The following is a 16,845-nucleotide window of genomic DNA, read 5'->3' on the forward strand; positions in this document are numbered from 1 at the left end:
AATGCCTCACAATTTTGGGGGGAAGGGGAGGGGACAGAGAAAGGCATCTAAATTACTTGTGTTTTGCCTTGTCTTGTTCAAAAGGAAATGTTATTAAACCAGATTTTTTTATTCCTGTCCTCACTGATTAAACCACTGCAGACTATTAGCATCTCAGAATTAATTTCTGCTTCTATCCTCCATGGAATCAATTCCAATGTAAACACCTGCTGGGTAAAAGAGGTGGCATATGACCTTAAGCAGCTCCTTTCACCTTGAAGTTACTGCTAGTTATCTTCCCAAGCACCATTTGCAGAGAAGCAGGCCCTGGCACGTCAGGAGCTTAATTGCTTATTCTTTATTTCCATGCAGTAAGAGACTTGTTTGCTCAGTTTCTCAGAAGGAAATTGCATACAAATCCAAGTTGAACATTTCATGACCTTGCATGGCTCTAAAAGTACTCAAATTTTAAGAACAAAGGAGTTCCAGCAGGTTCCTATTTGAGAGATCTGTATCTTTGAGCTTCTGCTGGTGGCACCAGGAAGGCAGCAGCCTCACACTTGGAGAGTTTGTTCACATAATGCAAGCTGGAAAGGGGCTCACTTGGTTAAATAAATGGGACACTCATATTTTGTTGCATACAAAACCTTCATGCTAGAAGGAATATTAACTAAAATATACAGTTCTTACTCTTTTACAGAATGGATTCTGATAAACATCTGCTGCTGTAAATTTGTAGCAGTGCCACTGAGTCATAAGTAAATTTACAGTGCTAGTGTCTGTTAATGCTTTCTGGCAATGGAAGGGTTCATCTCTACTTGGCTTCAGCTCAGAGGCATATATGTAGTCAGTGGGGCTTGCCTTACTGTTAATGAATGGAAACTTCAAGGGACAGATAAATAGTATCTAAGAACAGTAACATTCTTGTTCAGACCCATGCAAGAACAGTGTTACAAAGGTATGGGCGTAGCATAAACAGCAGCTGCTCTTATGCCTGATACCTGGAAACTCAAGAATGTAGTTATTTCTCCAGCTTTTTGCTATCCAGTGAATTTTCAAGTGGGTGGCACTGCATAACCCTGAGAACAGTTTCTATTCTCTGCTGCAATACAAACCCACGCTGTTGAGAAGCCAGGTTTCATCTGCAGTGAAGTTTCTGGTAACACAGGCTCTGTGTGCAGTAGATTTTGGCCCAAAGGTTGTGCCAAGTGGAGTCATGCATACACAAGTTCAGAAAATAATAAAATAAGGGGAACAGAACTACAGAAGACAAATCTTGAAAAAAGCGTATTTATTTTAAAGTACAACTCAAAGTTGTATCTGTAAGAAATGCACATGGTATCTTGTTTCTTGCACAAGTCTTGGCTGTGTGCATTTCAGTTCAACTTAAAAATGCATTCAGGTTTACAAATGTACAAACAGCACAAAGTGTATTACAGTCTCAACAGAATGCTCTTACATTCAGCCACTTTGCTCTTAAGGTTTTGTGTTGGTTTTGTTGGTATTTTTTGTTGATTTTTTTCCTTTTTTACATTCTTACAACCTGTGTTAACAAAGACAGCCTTATTTTAAAAAAATACTCTGCATTTTAGCACAAAGTGCCTTTTGATTTTAAATTAGAACTTGGAGGATAACACTGGAAAAAATTTAAAAACCCAAACTTTTCATGAAAGTATTGCATGCCAGGACCATTTTAGAGTTCAAATTGTTTCCTAAATAAAGATGGCAGATGGTAAAATGTGAAACTGTTCATATTTACAGGCTTCAGCTGTAGTTGGGATTTGTGACCACACCCAGACATTTCCAGGCTTATCTGCAATCTCACACTACCATACTGCAGGACAGACTTCAAAAAGGAGCGAGTGATGAAAGCATGACCGACATGGGGAGTGCGGCAGGGGGAAGCAATGGCCTGAAAATGACATTTCAAAAATTTGCATTCAGAATTGTATCATGACCTGGATAAGAGTTCTTTCTTTTTGCTTTAGTTTTCGTGAGGATAGTGTGAATTTGACCAAGGATCTGAACTTCTTCTTCCAATCGTTGGGCTCCAAATTCTCCAAGGATTGTAGGTCTGTCCCATGTCTTCAGCAGGATTGGCAACGGTGGCAGCAGCGGGTGGCGGTGGAGCAGCGGCGGAGTTTTCACTACCCATGAGATCGATGCCTGACAAGGCGTTTGTTGGAGTGGTGAAGGGAAGGCCACTGTTGAGATTACTTGACCAAATGGAACTGCTGAATGGAGTGGTGGACCACAGGCCACTGGGGTTGCCCAGGATCGACTGCAGTAAAGACAGAACAAGGTAAGTGGCAGTTTGGTAGCCTCAGTTTTCACCTTGTTTACAGCCCCCCAAAAAGAAAATTGTCTGAGCAGCAGCAACAAGAAGCCTGCTCTGGAACCCCTTTCATCCTCACTGCAACATGGAGCTCTGAGCTCCCTTTACAAGAGCGTGCCCAGAGGAACCACGCTGCTCCTGCAGCCAAACACTCCGGGAGCTGCACGGGCTGCAGAGTGCAGTCCATTACAGGCTTTCAAGCTGTTTTCATTTGAGCTGAGACATCCCCACACCACTGCTAAATTAAGCACTATGAGTATTCAACACACAAGGGCCAGAACATTTAAGCTTAAACAAACCAGTTAGAATGAGGCAGATAAACATGGTTTAAGTATCAAAAAACCAACAAAATTCAAGATGCAATGGAAGGGAACAGCAAAGTTGTTTTTTGATCTTTTTGGCTGTTTGCAAATTTATCTCCCTGTAGTCAGACCTGTCTGTTTTGGATGAATCTACCTGTGTTCAGTCCCACTGTACCTAACCCATATTCCCAGTATATACTTTTTCCCCATCCAAATTTTCTCCAGATGAAGGGAGAGGGGATAGGAGAATTGGCCACTTATCATTGAATTCCAGAAAGTCTGTCCTTGACACTTGGAAATCTCTGACAAATGGTCATGGTGCCGATGCAGGTGAGTTCCAGCACATCACAAATGCATCTGGGATATATAGGACAGGTACAGCAAGCCTAGAGAACACATGCAGGAACACAAGGCCCAGGTTCTGTCAACTGTATTTTACTAAAGGCCAAACAGTAGCAAACAGCAAGCAGAGGAACCTGACCTGTGGTGTGGTGGAAAGTGATACCCGGAAGCAGCCAAAGATGGAGATGAGAAAGGTTAGCATAACTTTCTGCTAATATTAGCACAGAACCTGCTACATGTGGGCTTATGGCACTACATACCCCAGTGTCAACAGATTTAATGTACATATCCTGTAAATTCAATCTGCAAATATATTGGAAACTTGATACACCCAAAAGGCAGTGGACTTGTTGAGTAAGTGCTGTAAGGTACAAACATCCTTATGTTTGGATTTAGTGGCTGGAGATAGGGCACCCCTTTCCCACGATCTCTGCCCTTAGATAACACACACTAAAGGTTAACCAGTATCAGGGTACCCTGCATCTGAAGATTTAAATAAAAATCCCTTTAGGAAAGAAAACAAGGTAGAATCTGAGAATTTCTTCCTTTCAGGTTTTTATTCTCTGCTCTGGAATGAAGAAGATAGGCTCAAGACTAATCATACCCAAAACTGGCTGGATGCTAACACACCACAGAATTTGCTACCAAGGGCTTGACAGGAGTTTTGAGCATTACTTGGGGGTTAAGCAGGCCAACATCATCAGGACCCTCCAATGTCACTGAGAAACTGAGCCAGACCAGGGTCACAGTTATTACTGTTACAAAAATAAATGTTATGTTTAAGCTATACAAGCATTAGACTACTAAGCAGGAAACACTCACTCTGCTGCTCGGGCACCAGCCCTAACACACTAAAAGTCCACCCTATTTCCTGCTGCAGGCAAGAGCCAGGAACTATTTGTTCCTACTTGTCCCGAAAGTGTTTGGGAGGTCCTGATAGAAAGGCACTTGCTCATATATCAGAAGCAACCAGGAAAGGAGCAGCAGAGAAGCACCTGCTATGCCCTTTCAAAGCTGGCGGAAGGAGGTACAAAGTGGCTGGCAGGCAGAACTACACACAGAGAAATAGAGGAACAGGGAGTAGGGGAATGTGGTCAGAAAGAAACTTGGGGAGAAGTGCTAGCAAGGCAGCAAGGCTGAGGGGAGATGGGATCCAGAAAGCAAATGCTACTTAGCACAGAAGCAGAGTTGTGCATAAAAGGAGAAAGCAAGAGGAATAAGGAAGGAGAACAATCAAAATCAACTCTCCAGAAACCTTCCTAGAAAAAAAGGGTAACACAGAAGCCACTGCCTAAGTGCTGTTTGCAACAATGGCTTTGGCTCTTGTCCCAGAAGAGAGGAAAGGGCAGGGCCCTGGCCTGGTACCTGCTCTCTTATCAGGCACCTAGAGCAAGGAGGCTCAGTGACAGGAAAAGCCAAGCTTTCCTGTTCCAGCTTGACATAAGCACTTGAAAATATCACTATCATTTATAACAGCTTTGAATATTTCAGTCAGTTTGCTGCTTGCTTCTTGTTTATTAAGTGATCTTCTCCTTGAGTTAGCTCCTAAAATGTCTCCTCCCAAATCAAAGTACTTAAATGGAGTAGCTGACACTTCATCTATACCATTTGTCTGGCTTCCATCTTGATGCTTCTTGAAGCACACTGCTAAATTTTTCAGAAGCAGCTGGGAAATAGGAGCTAGAGAGCTTGTTCTGGTTGTCCTCAAGCCCTCCCTCTATCAAATGCTGAGAAACCTGCCCTCCATGTGACCAAAATCCAAACATCTTTCCTTACATGGTTTCAGTGAGGTTCCAGCTCTGGTTGTAGCCACATGACAAGCCACATGATCAGCAAGCCTGTGTCTATAAGAAGCTGTGTGACATTCTCTGGCTTCCCCTGTCCCTACCTTCCCCCACTCCATCTGAACTGCTCCCAGGTGAAGTAAACACTGCCTCTTACTCACTACAAAAACATTTTCAGAAGTCAACATGAAGAAGGATTTCAGCTGGCAGTGAAGACAGCTGTTGCAGCGTAAGTTTTAGTCTGACACAAGGATGACAGTGCAGCACTACAATCTGTAAAGCTGGAGGTTTTCTTCTTCTTCTTTTGCTATACTCAAAACCTTCATTGAAATTAGCAGTCAATTTAAAGACTTCACCTTATGTTCAGTCCTTTAGTGTTTCTGAATACTGAAAAGAATATATTTAAGGTCTTTTAATAGCTTTTTTGGGACCTTTTTTAATTTACAAACAGGTGCAATACTGGATTCAGAAAGCAGAATCAAAGTGTGGAAGTTACCATATTGGCTATTTTGCAACTGCCTATCAAACTGGAAGTGACATATGCAGTGTCCAGCTAAGGCACAGGAGCAAACCTGAAGGATGTGGGAGCAGATCACACTTTTCTAAGTGCTGCAAGGTGCTCTTGTGAGAAATATTTTTATGGGAAACAGTGTACATGGATTCATCATCCGCAAGTGAGGGACTAATAACTCTTTGTCCAACAGCCATGTCAACTTAACTACACCAAGATGAATATGTGTAAATTCCCTCTTCCTTTATTCTTCAGTTGATGTCTTTTCACCCTCAATTCTTCTGAATTAAATTAGATGGCACATACAGAACAGGTTGGTAACAGTAATAAACCACTATTTGGACTGAATACTTACTGCAGTTGTATGAGTTGGGGAACTCGAGCTTGTTGGCCAGGAGGGTACAGAATCTGTAGCTGAAGGATCCCAGATGGATGATGGAACATTATTGAATTCATTCCAGTTTCTCTGAACATCCTGCCCATAAGCAGATCGAGCTAAACCAAGCTTGCTAAAAACCTCTAAAAATAAAATGAAATAAAACTGAGTACATTACTCTTCCTCTTTTTCCAAGAACAATACTTTTCACACTTATTCCTCATATTTTTCTAGCAGGTTCTGCTACAGGGAGATTAGAAGAGGTCACACAATACAGACCTCATCTCATGTGACCAGCCTCAGACAGGGCTACAAAGTTAGTCATGATTATAGTGGGGAAAGAGAGTTGGACATTTGCTGTGGGAAACTCAGTGCCAGCCTAAGCACAGCAATCAATACTCAGAGTCCTGGCAGCTCTCCGTAACTGCAGCACTCACTTGCTTTGTAGCACTCCCTTCCCAGGTGACTCCTGGTAGGAGCCCCAGCCCCGACCCCATCTCTGCTATGAGAAGGAAAAGGGAGCACCAGCAGTTGTGGATCGCCCACTTCCCACACGGAACTGATCCCGGGTATTTTACTGGTGTCCCTCAGAGCCACGGGTGCAAAGTGTTGCTGAGTAAGAAAAAAGAAGCCCACAGCAGCAGCTGCCACTGTTTGCATTTCCAGCAGACATCAAACTGTTGCAGTAGATAGCATTTTTTCAGCAGACACTGATGCCACATGCAGTTTGCTTTGCTTATCAGCCACCTCAAAACACACCCCACATGCCCAAGTATGGTACACAAATCTTCCTAAGTACACAGATTATCCATGCCCTGCAATCCCAAGGCCTGCCCATCTCAATTTCATTTACGGAAATTTACCCAAATATTTAAATACAGTAATTAATTGCTGGGTTTAGCATGCATCAGTTCATTCTGCAGCTATACAAATACTGCAGGAAAACATGAAAGGAAAGCAACACGAGGGTTGGGCCACTGCCTCACTTAACAGAGCCATGGTTTTAGGCAGGTGTTTATGCTCAGGAAACCACAGGCCTTGTGGCACATTTGTGGGACTGTAAAGTTTAGAGGGAGGAATGGAGAGGAAGAAGACTAAGAAAAATCCCCAAAATCAAGAATTTTTACTGAAACAGAGGAACTCCAAACCCAAGCATTCTCAGCCCACACACTATGTGAGATTCCACTGACTTTCTGTGGAGTGAAACAGAATATACCACCAAATTTTTAACACACTTTCCTACATAGTCTTCCCTTTTGGGAGTGAAGATGGAAACACTGTCTGTACTTAGACCAGTGGAATGAAGACACATTTCTCTACCTGTATTTGAATACAGAAAAATACTTGAACAGAAAAACTCACCTCCAGTTAAGTTAAAAGAGTGTCCAAATGCAGAGAAGGAGTTGAGAGGTGTGAAATCGGGACTGCTGGGATTGCTGATAGGACTCCACAAGCCCGAACTACATTTTATAGAGAAACAGGAAGGCAATACACAACTTATTAACACAGTACTCTTGACAGTATTAACTTACTAATCTGTATACAAATGTATGTGTGCATGCATGTTTAACTATATCTTTTTATATATAGCTATATAAAAAGATATAGTTAAACATTTACTAAATATATGTTTAATGGCAATCATGAGTTAGGAAATCAGTTTGGTTTTGTTTTAACAAAATATTTTGGTGAAATACCATTTTCCTGTGTATACACTCACCTTGGAGTAACACAGTAATACAGACACAATGCTCTTTAATCTGTAGAATGAGCATCAAATATGAGCATAGCTCTTTTGATCAGTTTTTCAGAAAACTCATGGAGTCCAAGCCATAGTACAGTTTTTTTTCTCAAGCAGATAAAATTTACAGTCACTTGGAAACAATACAAATACACTCATGGACAAGCTTCTTAAAAGTAACAGATGAGTTAACTGGAACCAGTGTTAAACATCCACCAAAACAAACAAAAACTTCAACGCACAAACTTCACTCAGAAAGCAATTCCTTTGCATATGGAAACTTGAATTCAAGTCTCTTTCCTACTCCAGAAAGGTTACTGCTTTTTACAACTGAGACAGGGGCTCACTGCCAAAATATCAGAAGGGATATGCCTTGGGGAATGTGACTGAGTGCAGCCCTATCCTGCTCCTACTGAAAACACAAAGCCCACTGACAGTTCTGGTCTCGGTGTTAAAATGGGGAGTGGAAGGTATTGCTGTACAGAGAGGAACTCTGCCTGTGAACCTTCAAGTGACCTTGGTACACACTCCTCCTCAGTACTGAGAGAGCCAAGCTGATTCCTCATTGTTTGGATGCCCAGGAACACAAGATGGTTGAGTTACTTGGAATGAGGAGGAGAAAGTTCCCATCACATCCAGAACATCCTCTCTACTTTTGAGTCACTTGCAACTTCTAAACTTTTCTGCAAGGTGAGAGATGCTGTGCCTAGACTTTAAAAAATAGTTGCAAAAAAAACTAAGCAGAATGAATTCTGTCACTCCCTTCAAAATGCCATTAATAGCTCAATCTTCTTTTCTAGGGGTCCAGGTATTTGCCTAGAGAATATAAAAATTACCTGTCAGAGCCATCACTGTCAACAACTGTGTGGGAAATGCTGATATTGCTGGAAACATCAGTCTTGCTTGGAGAAACCTTTGGTAAACCACTGCCACCTGCAAGAATACGAATGCAAAAAAAGGAGTAAAATAAACCCCAGCAAAATAACAGACTATTCAGGAAATATTTAGAATTATTAAGAACTCCAAACTGGTTCTAGTACCTGGACTTTTGTCATAACCCGCAGCTACAGCAGCAAAAGTGGGGTTTCCATTCCTGCCTGGAAGAGAAGCTGCCTTTGCCAGTTTATGTTTGGTACCATTGGGCTGCTTGCTTTTTGTTTCACTAAAAAGAGAAACAAACAAAAAATAGAGAGAAAAAAGAGTAAGGTTTTGGACTTCAGCAGTTTGATTAAAAACCCAGCAATTAAAGCTAGCATTCAAGAAAATGTTTATAACAGCTCAACAGTTCATGTCATTGCACATTTTTCTGATCTACCAAGCTGTACAGCAAGGCAAAATATGCACAGCGGTGTATCTGCAGAAAAGCAGTTTCCATGGGAAGAGGAAATGGGTCTGGGAATAGGGAGATGCCCTCTGTTAAGCACAGTTCCACAAGTGCTTGGTGCCTGGGAAATCAGTAGGAGGTAGGATCTGGACTCACTTGCTGCAGCTGCTGTTCACGATGCTGCTGTAAGTGCCTCCTCGTGGCCCAAAAGCAAAGGATGTGGGAGGAGGAGGGGGAGATGGAGAGGCGGGTGTTGGAGAGGGCTGGCGCTGCTTCAGGAAAGCGTCTGCATTCAGGGTTTGCAGAGAGAGCTTATAGAGGTTGTCTGTAGCTATAAAGAGAAACACAGAACATCTTCCTGTAGTATTTACATTACAGCAAAGGCTTCTCAAACTTCTGCTATCCCTTCTGTTCAAATGGAGGAATTCTGAAAGGCTGTTTGCTCCCAGTGATGGAAGCAGCAGCTCCTTCTCTATGTTCACCTGTGGTTATTCAGGTTTACTGTTTATTTTCAGAGAGACTATTTTGCAACACAACCAACCAGGAGGAAGATGAGTTGTTTCCCACACAAGGGATTTACAATGCAACCAAAAAGATTCTAACAGTGTCCCAAGCTAACCACTGCATTAAGGTGTTTTCAGTGTTCCCTCTCAAGGACAAATAATCTCATTAGTTCCAAATTTGGCTGGAGCAGACCTGATGGGCAAAACCCCATCTACTGTAGAAAATACATATTTTTTGAGCAGTAATTCTCATTTTCTCAATTTCCCCAGCAGCTTCTGAATCCTGTTCATCACTGGAGAGCTGCAGAGTGACCCATGTTCTGCCCACACCATTTTCAAACCTCCCAAATCATACCAGATGCTATCAATATGGGGGCCTACAGCAGAAAAACTGAGTTCAGCTATGCAGTGAAAAGACAGGAAGATCTATAAACAGATCAAGCCTATCTACAGATATTAATTGCAGAACACTCATTCTGCCATTGTCTAGTGATTACTTACAGCTGCCAGCTTTGTGGAGAGGCACAGAGTCCCACTCTGGTGGTGGAGAATCCTTTTCCCCTTCTGAGCTGCTGGTGTTTCCTAACTCCTGTCCAGAACCACTGGGGAGAAATTTTGCTAATACTGATGGTCTGTTCTCCATTAACTTACTGCTTGGACCTATTAAAACAAAACAAAAACCAAGCGTGTGGATAATAAACTGATTAGCTTTCTTCTCATACCAGACTTAGAATTAAGCACTCAAGAGGGGTTACAGACAATGATATAAAATCATTGAGGCATTTACAAAAAACACCTTCACACTACCTCTCGTTTTGGGGAGGTTTCTTGATTTAGAGCCACTTGACAAAAGGTGTGGTGTAGAGATCTTGGATGGAAAGGTTTTGCGCTGCTTGTTTTCCAGTGGGGGAGTATAAGACAATTCCAAGGGACTGAAAGAAAAAAGAATTATTTTATTTTAAAGCATTGAAGTACTGAAAAGCACTTTTTAAAAAGAAAAAAAAATATATACAGGCCATACTGTCTCACAAAATATTGGTCTCCTTTGGCTTTCTTATGAATAATCAGAGTTTTGTATTTCTTCTATATGCAACTCCACCCTTCATAGCCCTGGCTCATTTTCTACCCACACTGCTCCACACATGTATTAGGCTCACTCACATTCCAGCAGCAGATCTCACCCGGGAGCTCCAGGATCGCAAAACCCATTTGATTATACAGAGACAACAAGAAATGGCAACTGCCCTTTTTCTACTCTGTTAGATCCCATGCTCCTAATATTCTATTGCCCTAAATGTACAGGATTGTTTCTTAACCAATAATATAAAACTGCTCAAATGCACCACCAAATTCAATTGGCTGTATATTGCTCTTTTTCTCCAGGTATTTGATTCTGTCTCTCAAACATTTTAGGGAGGAACAGTTTTCTCCGTTTCTTGCAGAATTCCAAGCCAGCTTTCATTGTGGACTTTGAAAACTGTCATATGTAATAAACACATGAGTTGTAAGATAAAGCAAAGTACACAACTGTAAGAATAAATAAGGAGGAGACTTTGCCAGGCAATGTTTTCAGAAATACTTTGAAGAAAACTGATTTCTTCTAACTACAAACTCAGTCTACTATTAATTACAACAGGAAAAACACAGCTGATATACCATACCTCTGTTTGGTAAAGTTTACTTTTGTGGCACTTGGACACCAATCTGATTTCATAATACTATTTTGGAATGAACTAGCTATAATAAGATTAAGATTCTTCATGTTTCCTCTTATTTCTACTCTGCAATCAACCACATGCCAGTAAGGAACAGGGACTGGCAGTGGCCGCATCCTCCTTTAATAATGTATCCAAAACTGACCTTACTCTATGATGAAAAAGGAAACCATGGCTGCAGTTTCACCAAGGGCAGCTGAAGGCACTCACGTTAACGTGGGCTCAGTGTGCTGCCCCTAGAAACATTAACCCCACTTTTTGTATGCAGTACCTGTTATAAAAACCTTAACATTGCTTTGCCTGATTTTCATTGCTGGATTTAGCTCTCACTTACGTGCTGTATTTCCATTAAGTAATTTATTATTTGCAAGTTTCAGATATTCCTCCCTGATATCAGGAAGGAAGATGAAGCTACTTAAAGGTACCTGTTGGCATGTGCCAAACTAGTCAAATACAGTTATTCTTATCAATCCATCTTCCCTTTAAACATGATACTTTCCCTACTAAAAAGCCTTCATTATGCTTACCTGGTTTTCACATCTACAGGGATTTCTTTCTTGATACTTGTAAGCACTTTTTTGGTTTTCTGTTTTACTGGGACTGTTTCATTTTCAGGTTTTTCTGCTACAACTTTTCCCTTTTGTTTCTCAGGTTCCTGTAAAAGACATAATGACATGTTAATAATCATGAAAAGCAAGCCGCCCTCTTGCATCAGAACACGCATAACAAAGAAGGTTAAGAAAAGAATGCTGTTGGAAAACGTGCATTTTTTGCAGTATTGAAGGTCTCTTTTTATGACTTAGAGTTTACCCATAAAATATGGTTTGTATTTTTTCTATTTTGAGAAGCAGAAATCAAAATAGCAAATTAATGAGCTTCGAGCAGATCTGATGTTTGCAAATACACAGCTCCCCTGGCCACAGCCTCTGAGTCTACTGAGTAAGATGCTAGCTCTGTACTGAGACCTTTACTGCATCTGCTGCATGCAGTCCAGGCCACCTAAAATAGACTCTTCAACAAAGCAAATAATATGATCAACTTCACCATTCAATTTATTATTTTCTTTAACCACACTTCTAAGACTTTCTAAATACAAGTATATCCTCAAATAGCTACCCTGAAAAAATCAACAGTAATTTTCAAGTGACAACTTACTAAACTATAACCTTTAAAATATATCACACGGATTTCCTTTTTTTTCCCCCACAGCTATAATCCCTGTCTTTTACAAAGTTCAAATTTAAGACATCAAAATTTAGGCTTGGTTTTCTTCCCTTTGCCATTACCTCTGCTTTGTTTAGTCAGAGTTTGCTTTAGGACAAAATATTTATGGCAATCCAACCACTACAGAAATTGTAGACTTTAGTTTATTACCTTGGAGCATGTGAGCTAAGTAAGTTAAATAAAGGTAGGGGTATTGTATAAGGTAATTAAGTTACCTATGTGCTGACAAGTTAGCACCATTGATCTGAGCCTTTGTAATTGACAAAAGGCATGGATTTAGCATGAACCTCAATTATTGAATGAAATTAGTGTCCACACTTTGGTGTTTTATTCTGCAAATAGAACAGGCCAGGAGACAATTACCACAATGCTGCTGATAGCTGCTGGCTTATTCAAGCCACAGTCACCTGGGAATTTTTAGTCCTGAGACTACAGGACTCAAGCATGTTCACACTCAGAGGTGCAGATTTGATACAGAGTGAAGGCAAGAATCGGGAAAAGTGATTTTTAATTAACATTCTTCCTTTGTTAGGTATTATATGAAAGCTGAGGATGGTGTGGGGGAAAGAGACTGTGTTCCCACTCCAACAGGTGACACATGGCTACACAAGGGCCTCCTTTTCTCAGCAGTGCCATACCTCTTTGAGAAGTGGTTCTGTATCTGGGTTGGAGGTTTCTGTTGTGGTTGAAGAACTGTCATCATCTGCCAAGGAATCCTTCAGCTCATCCTCCTGCTGCTTTCCTTTCCCTCTTCTGTCCTTTTCTTCCCGCTTCTTCTGTGGCTTAGCCTTGCGCTGAATTGTTTTCCCTTTTCCTAGAAAGATAAAGGTGCTTCAGATTCTCAGCAGCAGTACTCTGAGATGGGCTAGTTCCCTTCATTTTGGAGGCCATCCCATGTGATTAAGCCTCTGAAGTTTGTTGCCTGTTATGACACACCAACCTCTTTTACCCCTTTGCACCAAATGTGAGCAAAAGAAGAACCTTGAACTCCACTATCACATTTACACTCCTGAGCCGTGTCCCCATTGCCTGTGGATGTGGGCACCTGGTTGCCTATAAGTCCTCTCTGCTCTGTTCCTGGCATTCCTTTTAAACACCATAGAATCCAATTTGACAGTTTAACCACGTAACATTAAGCATAAACTTCTGAGGATGGCCATGTTCTTCATGGCAAACAAATGAAGAACAGAAATGATCAGCACACTTGTCAGTTGAAAAAAAATCCAACAAAACACAAACTTGAAATAAGGTTAGTGTGGATGAGAAAAACCACTAACAGTATTTGTCTAGCAAAGAGGTAAAAAACCCAAACTACCAATACCTGAAAATCTCACACCAATTATACTTTCTCCTCCTGACGTATTTTATTCCTACAGCGTGTACTGTTCTCAACACAGAGCAACTGTGCACGTGTGTGTGTGGAGTCTTCATGAGCATCGCCTGCTGCTACGCTCTCACAGGATATGAGCTTTCACAACATTCTTATGTCTTACTAGCTGTAGTATGTGCCTTTACTCATAGGATCTTTCTTAAGATACTACTCTACAGAATAAGCACTCTCATTTATGAGCCACACAGTGCCTGCATACAACCTCCTCAATGGATTTAACTGTTCTCTCAAATAAAGACTCAAGTAACCTGTGCTGTTGCTGTACTCAAGTAACTGGATTCTGCCTCTTCTGGAATATGTAATAGATTGAGCTGGAATTGAGACTGGAAGCACCATGACAGCTGTTATACTTTATATGGCAAAATGGTAAAGTTTGTACCAAACCAGAAACTTGCCTTCAGTATTTTAGCCAATACCAGATACATATCAGTGCCTTCAAACTTTGTTTTTTAAGACATAAGTATCAGTGTTTTCAGTACCTAGAACAACAAAAATATTGGAGATAAAAATATTCTTTTTAGCGTGAATGCAAATAGATATGTAAATACAAGTAAATCTTCCTATGAAAATTTTTTCAAGGTTGGCTTCCAGCATATTGGGGGCATTTTGGCTGTGCCTCAGAAGGCCTCATTCCAAAATTTGCTTAAAATGTAATCTACACTCAGGATTGCTAAACAGCTCAATGTTCATAATTAGAAAATCTATATAAAATGTTATCATGACATTAAAATGTAACATAAAGCAGCTGTTTAACAAAACTCTAATGCAGCCTCCGCAGCAGTCTGCTAGGACCCAAGTATTTGGAAGCTGAAACAGAAGACTATAAAGACAGGAATTCTGCACAGGGTCTTATGACAGTTTTAGTCCAGAAGCTGCTGCTTCTGCAAATGTTTGTGATTAGCTCTAAATACTTATCTAAAGATGAATACCCATGTGTGTATGTAGGTGCTGATAGATTATGGAACTCCCCCTATGGTTTTACATTTTTACATTTTAAAGAGGACAGATGGAAATGGGCACACTACATTATATGGAGCGGGAATTCGCTTTTGAAACCAAGCGTGGTGGTCTTCATGTACTGTGTGCAGCTGCATCACAAAAAGCTCTCAAGTGCAAGGGCTGCTTCTTAAGGGGAGCTAGAAATGGAAGATGTGCTCCAAAAGTGCCTTCAGGCATTCAGTACATAGACTGGATCAGTCCACTGCACACCCGCTCATATGTAACCCATGAGGATGTAGCATCCTCACTACCAGACACTTTGCTTTCCAGAGCTCCAACACTGCACTGTTTGCCAACACGGACACTGTCCATAAAACCTCCCTACCATCACATCACATCACATTCTGGAGTCCCATTTAGCCTTTACGGAATGAACACCTGACAAACTGATGGCAGTTCTCTTAATTCTCCCAGCCACCTCCCGCTGTGAAAACTAAAAACAAAACAGCCCAGAAACAGAGTAGTATTATTTCAGCAAGACACCAAAACGTCTCATCACTTCAGAGTCTCCACTTTGAAAGTCCAAATGCATCCTAGCATCCACTCTGAACTAATTACGAACTTTCTACTCATTACCACCTAACAGAGTGAAGCCTTCCTCTTTGGTGGTGCATGATCTCACAGATGGTGCAGTGTTTATACGCCTTCCCACGACTAAGTTTCTTAACTTTATCTCTAATAAGCAACACAGTACCAGTGCCAATTCTGTACAAGTGTTGGTAGCAAAAAGTGAAAAATAATTTAGAAATAAACACATTAAGATTAAATAATCAAGTAACTCTGAGATGCAACTGAAATTGCTAATACAAAAATCATAATTAGAAATCCTACTCTAACAAAGTGTTCATAAGAAGGAAATAATTGACATAATTTCAAAAGTCTAAACATATCTAATGTATGAAATTCAGTACATTATTTTAAGCACTACATAACCGGAAAGACTGATAAACAAGTCCAACTCAACTCTAGCCTCATCCAAAAATGAATGCAATATATAGACACAGGTGCCTTATATTAATTTGCTGACCACCTGACATTAAGGATTTTCTACAACTGCAAGTCTGGACATGAAGAATTCCATTCCCAAACAATACCAGATGGGTTTATTTATCCATCTCTCTCTCTACCCCTCCTCCCTGCCTCACTTTTCACAATACACTAGGACAACTTCCTTTTCCCTTCCTTAGCCCTGAGCCCCAAGTCCAAACGATGGAGGTGGGAGGGACAGCTGCCAACCCAAAGGCAAAGAAGTGGCAACAAAAAGCATTTTTCTTTTTCATAGAATCAGGTGTCTAGATATTCACACCTGCTTTCATCAAAACATGCCACTGTTTTTGCAGGAAGAATGACAAGCTAGCACCACACAGTGAACTTCACTGCCATAAGGTAACACAAGTGTTCAAGACACAGGGACACAGCGCAGGGCAGGGAAGTGCAGAGAAACGCTGCTCCCTTTCCACACTATGAAAACACGACCTTTACAGCTGACTAAATCTTGTCCTGTGGCTTACACAGTGAATCATTCCATTAAAGCAGAATTGTATTACCTTTGTTTTTTGCTAGTGGAGATGGGGGCTGTTCTGTAAACACATCAGGGGAAGGGGATTCTGGGTGGTCAAAGTCTTTTTCCATAGTTTCTATGAGCCCAGTGAGATCTGAATCCTCCGAGCTGTGCCTTCTGCTGCTGGCACATTCGCCATGAGATGGGCTGAGAAGCGGAAGCTGTGGCAAAGCACTTTCAGTCTGTTGCTCTTGCTGCTGGGGCCCGGATGCTGGGGGTTGCTGGAGGGGCTGCTCTGCCAAAGGTGGTGTCTGCTGCTGCATCAGCTGCTGGTTCTGCCTTGTTCCCTTGGCTCTTTTGCCTGCGGCATGAGTCTGAGCTGTGGCACCTGAATCCAAGGTAAAGGGGCCTGTTCTGTTCACTGACTGCATGGAAGCTGCTTGTGCTGAAGTCCTGTTAGGTATAGTTGAATTGGTTTTGAATTTGATGTTTTCAACATCAGGTGCATTTCTATTGCTGTGAAGGTGTGCTGTTGCATTGCATTGCTTATGATTCCCTGCACTGGATCGTGATGACGAACTGCCTGCTCCATAAATTCCTCTGGATGAACTGTGATTAGAATCCGATCCAAGTGTATTCAAGCTGGAAGAATAACACATGTTGAAACATACTCAACAATGTTTCCATTCTTCACCATGAAAAGAGAATCACTATATCCAAAAGAAGCCTTGAACTACACTATTCTAGGCTTACGACCAGCAAAAATGCCTAAAACTGGTTTGGAAAATCAGTAGCTTTACCATTTCCTGTTCCCTTGCC

The 16,845-nt window shown here is 41.2% G+C and overlaps 1 protein-coding gene across 1 annotated transcript in view; it reads right to left on the reverse strand.

Moving 5' to 3' along the window:
* Window positions 1–1,255: 1,255 nt before the first annotated feature.
* TMEM131 (transmembrane protein 131) overlaps window positions 1,256–16,845 on the reverse strand; it is a 94,463-nt gene continuing 78,873 nt past the window's right edge. Inside the window, 12 exon segments of the mRNA XM_042040969.1 lie at window positions 1,256–1,986; window positions 1,988–2,260; window positions 5,609–5,772; window positions 6,992–7,089; window positions 8,207–8,303; window positions 8,411–8,532; window positions 8,851–9,025; window positions 9,699–9,857; window positions 10,005–10,129; window positions 11,440–11,567; window positions 12,775–12,950; window positions 16,073–16,668. Of these exon segments, the coding sequence (XP_041896903.1) occupies window positions 1,906–1,986; window positions 1,988–2,260; window positions 5,609–5,772; window positions 6,992–7,089; window positions 8,207–8,303; window positions 8,411–8,532; window positions 8,851–9,025; window positions 9,699–9,857; window positions 10,005–10,129; window positions 11,440–11,567; window positions 12,775–12,950; window positions 16,073–16,668 (2,194 nt within the window). The 3' untranslated portion in view covers window positions 1,256–1,905.

Source organism: Corvus kubaryi, unplaced genomic scaffold, assembly GCF_017639235.1.
Source record: "Corvus kubaryi isolate FWS band 111438036 unplaced genomic scaffold, C.kubaryi_AGA036_p1.0 133, whole genome shotgun sequence".
Taxonomy (NCBI): Eukaryota; Metazoa; Chordata; class Aves; order Passeriformes; family Corvidae; genus Corvus; species Corvus kubaryi.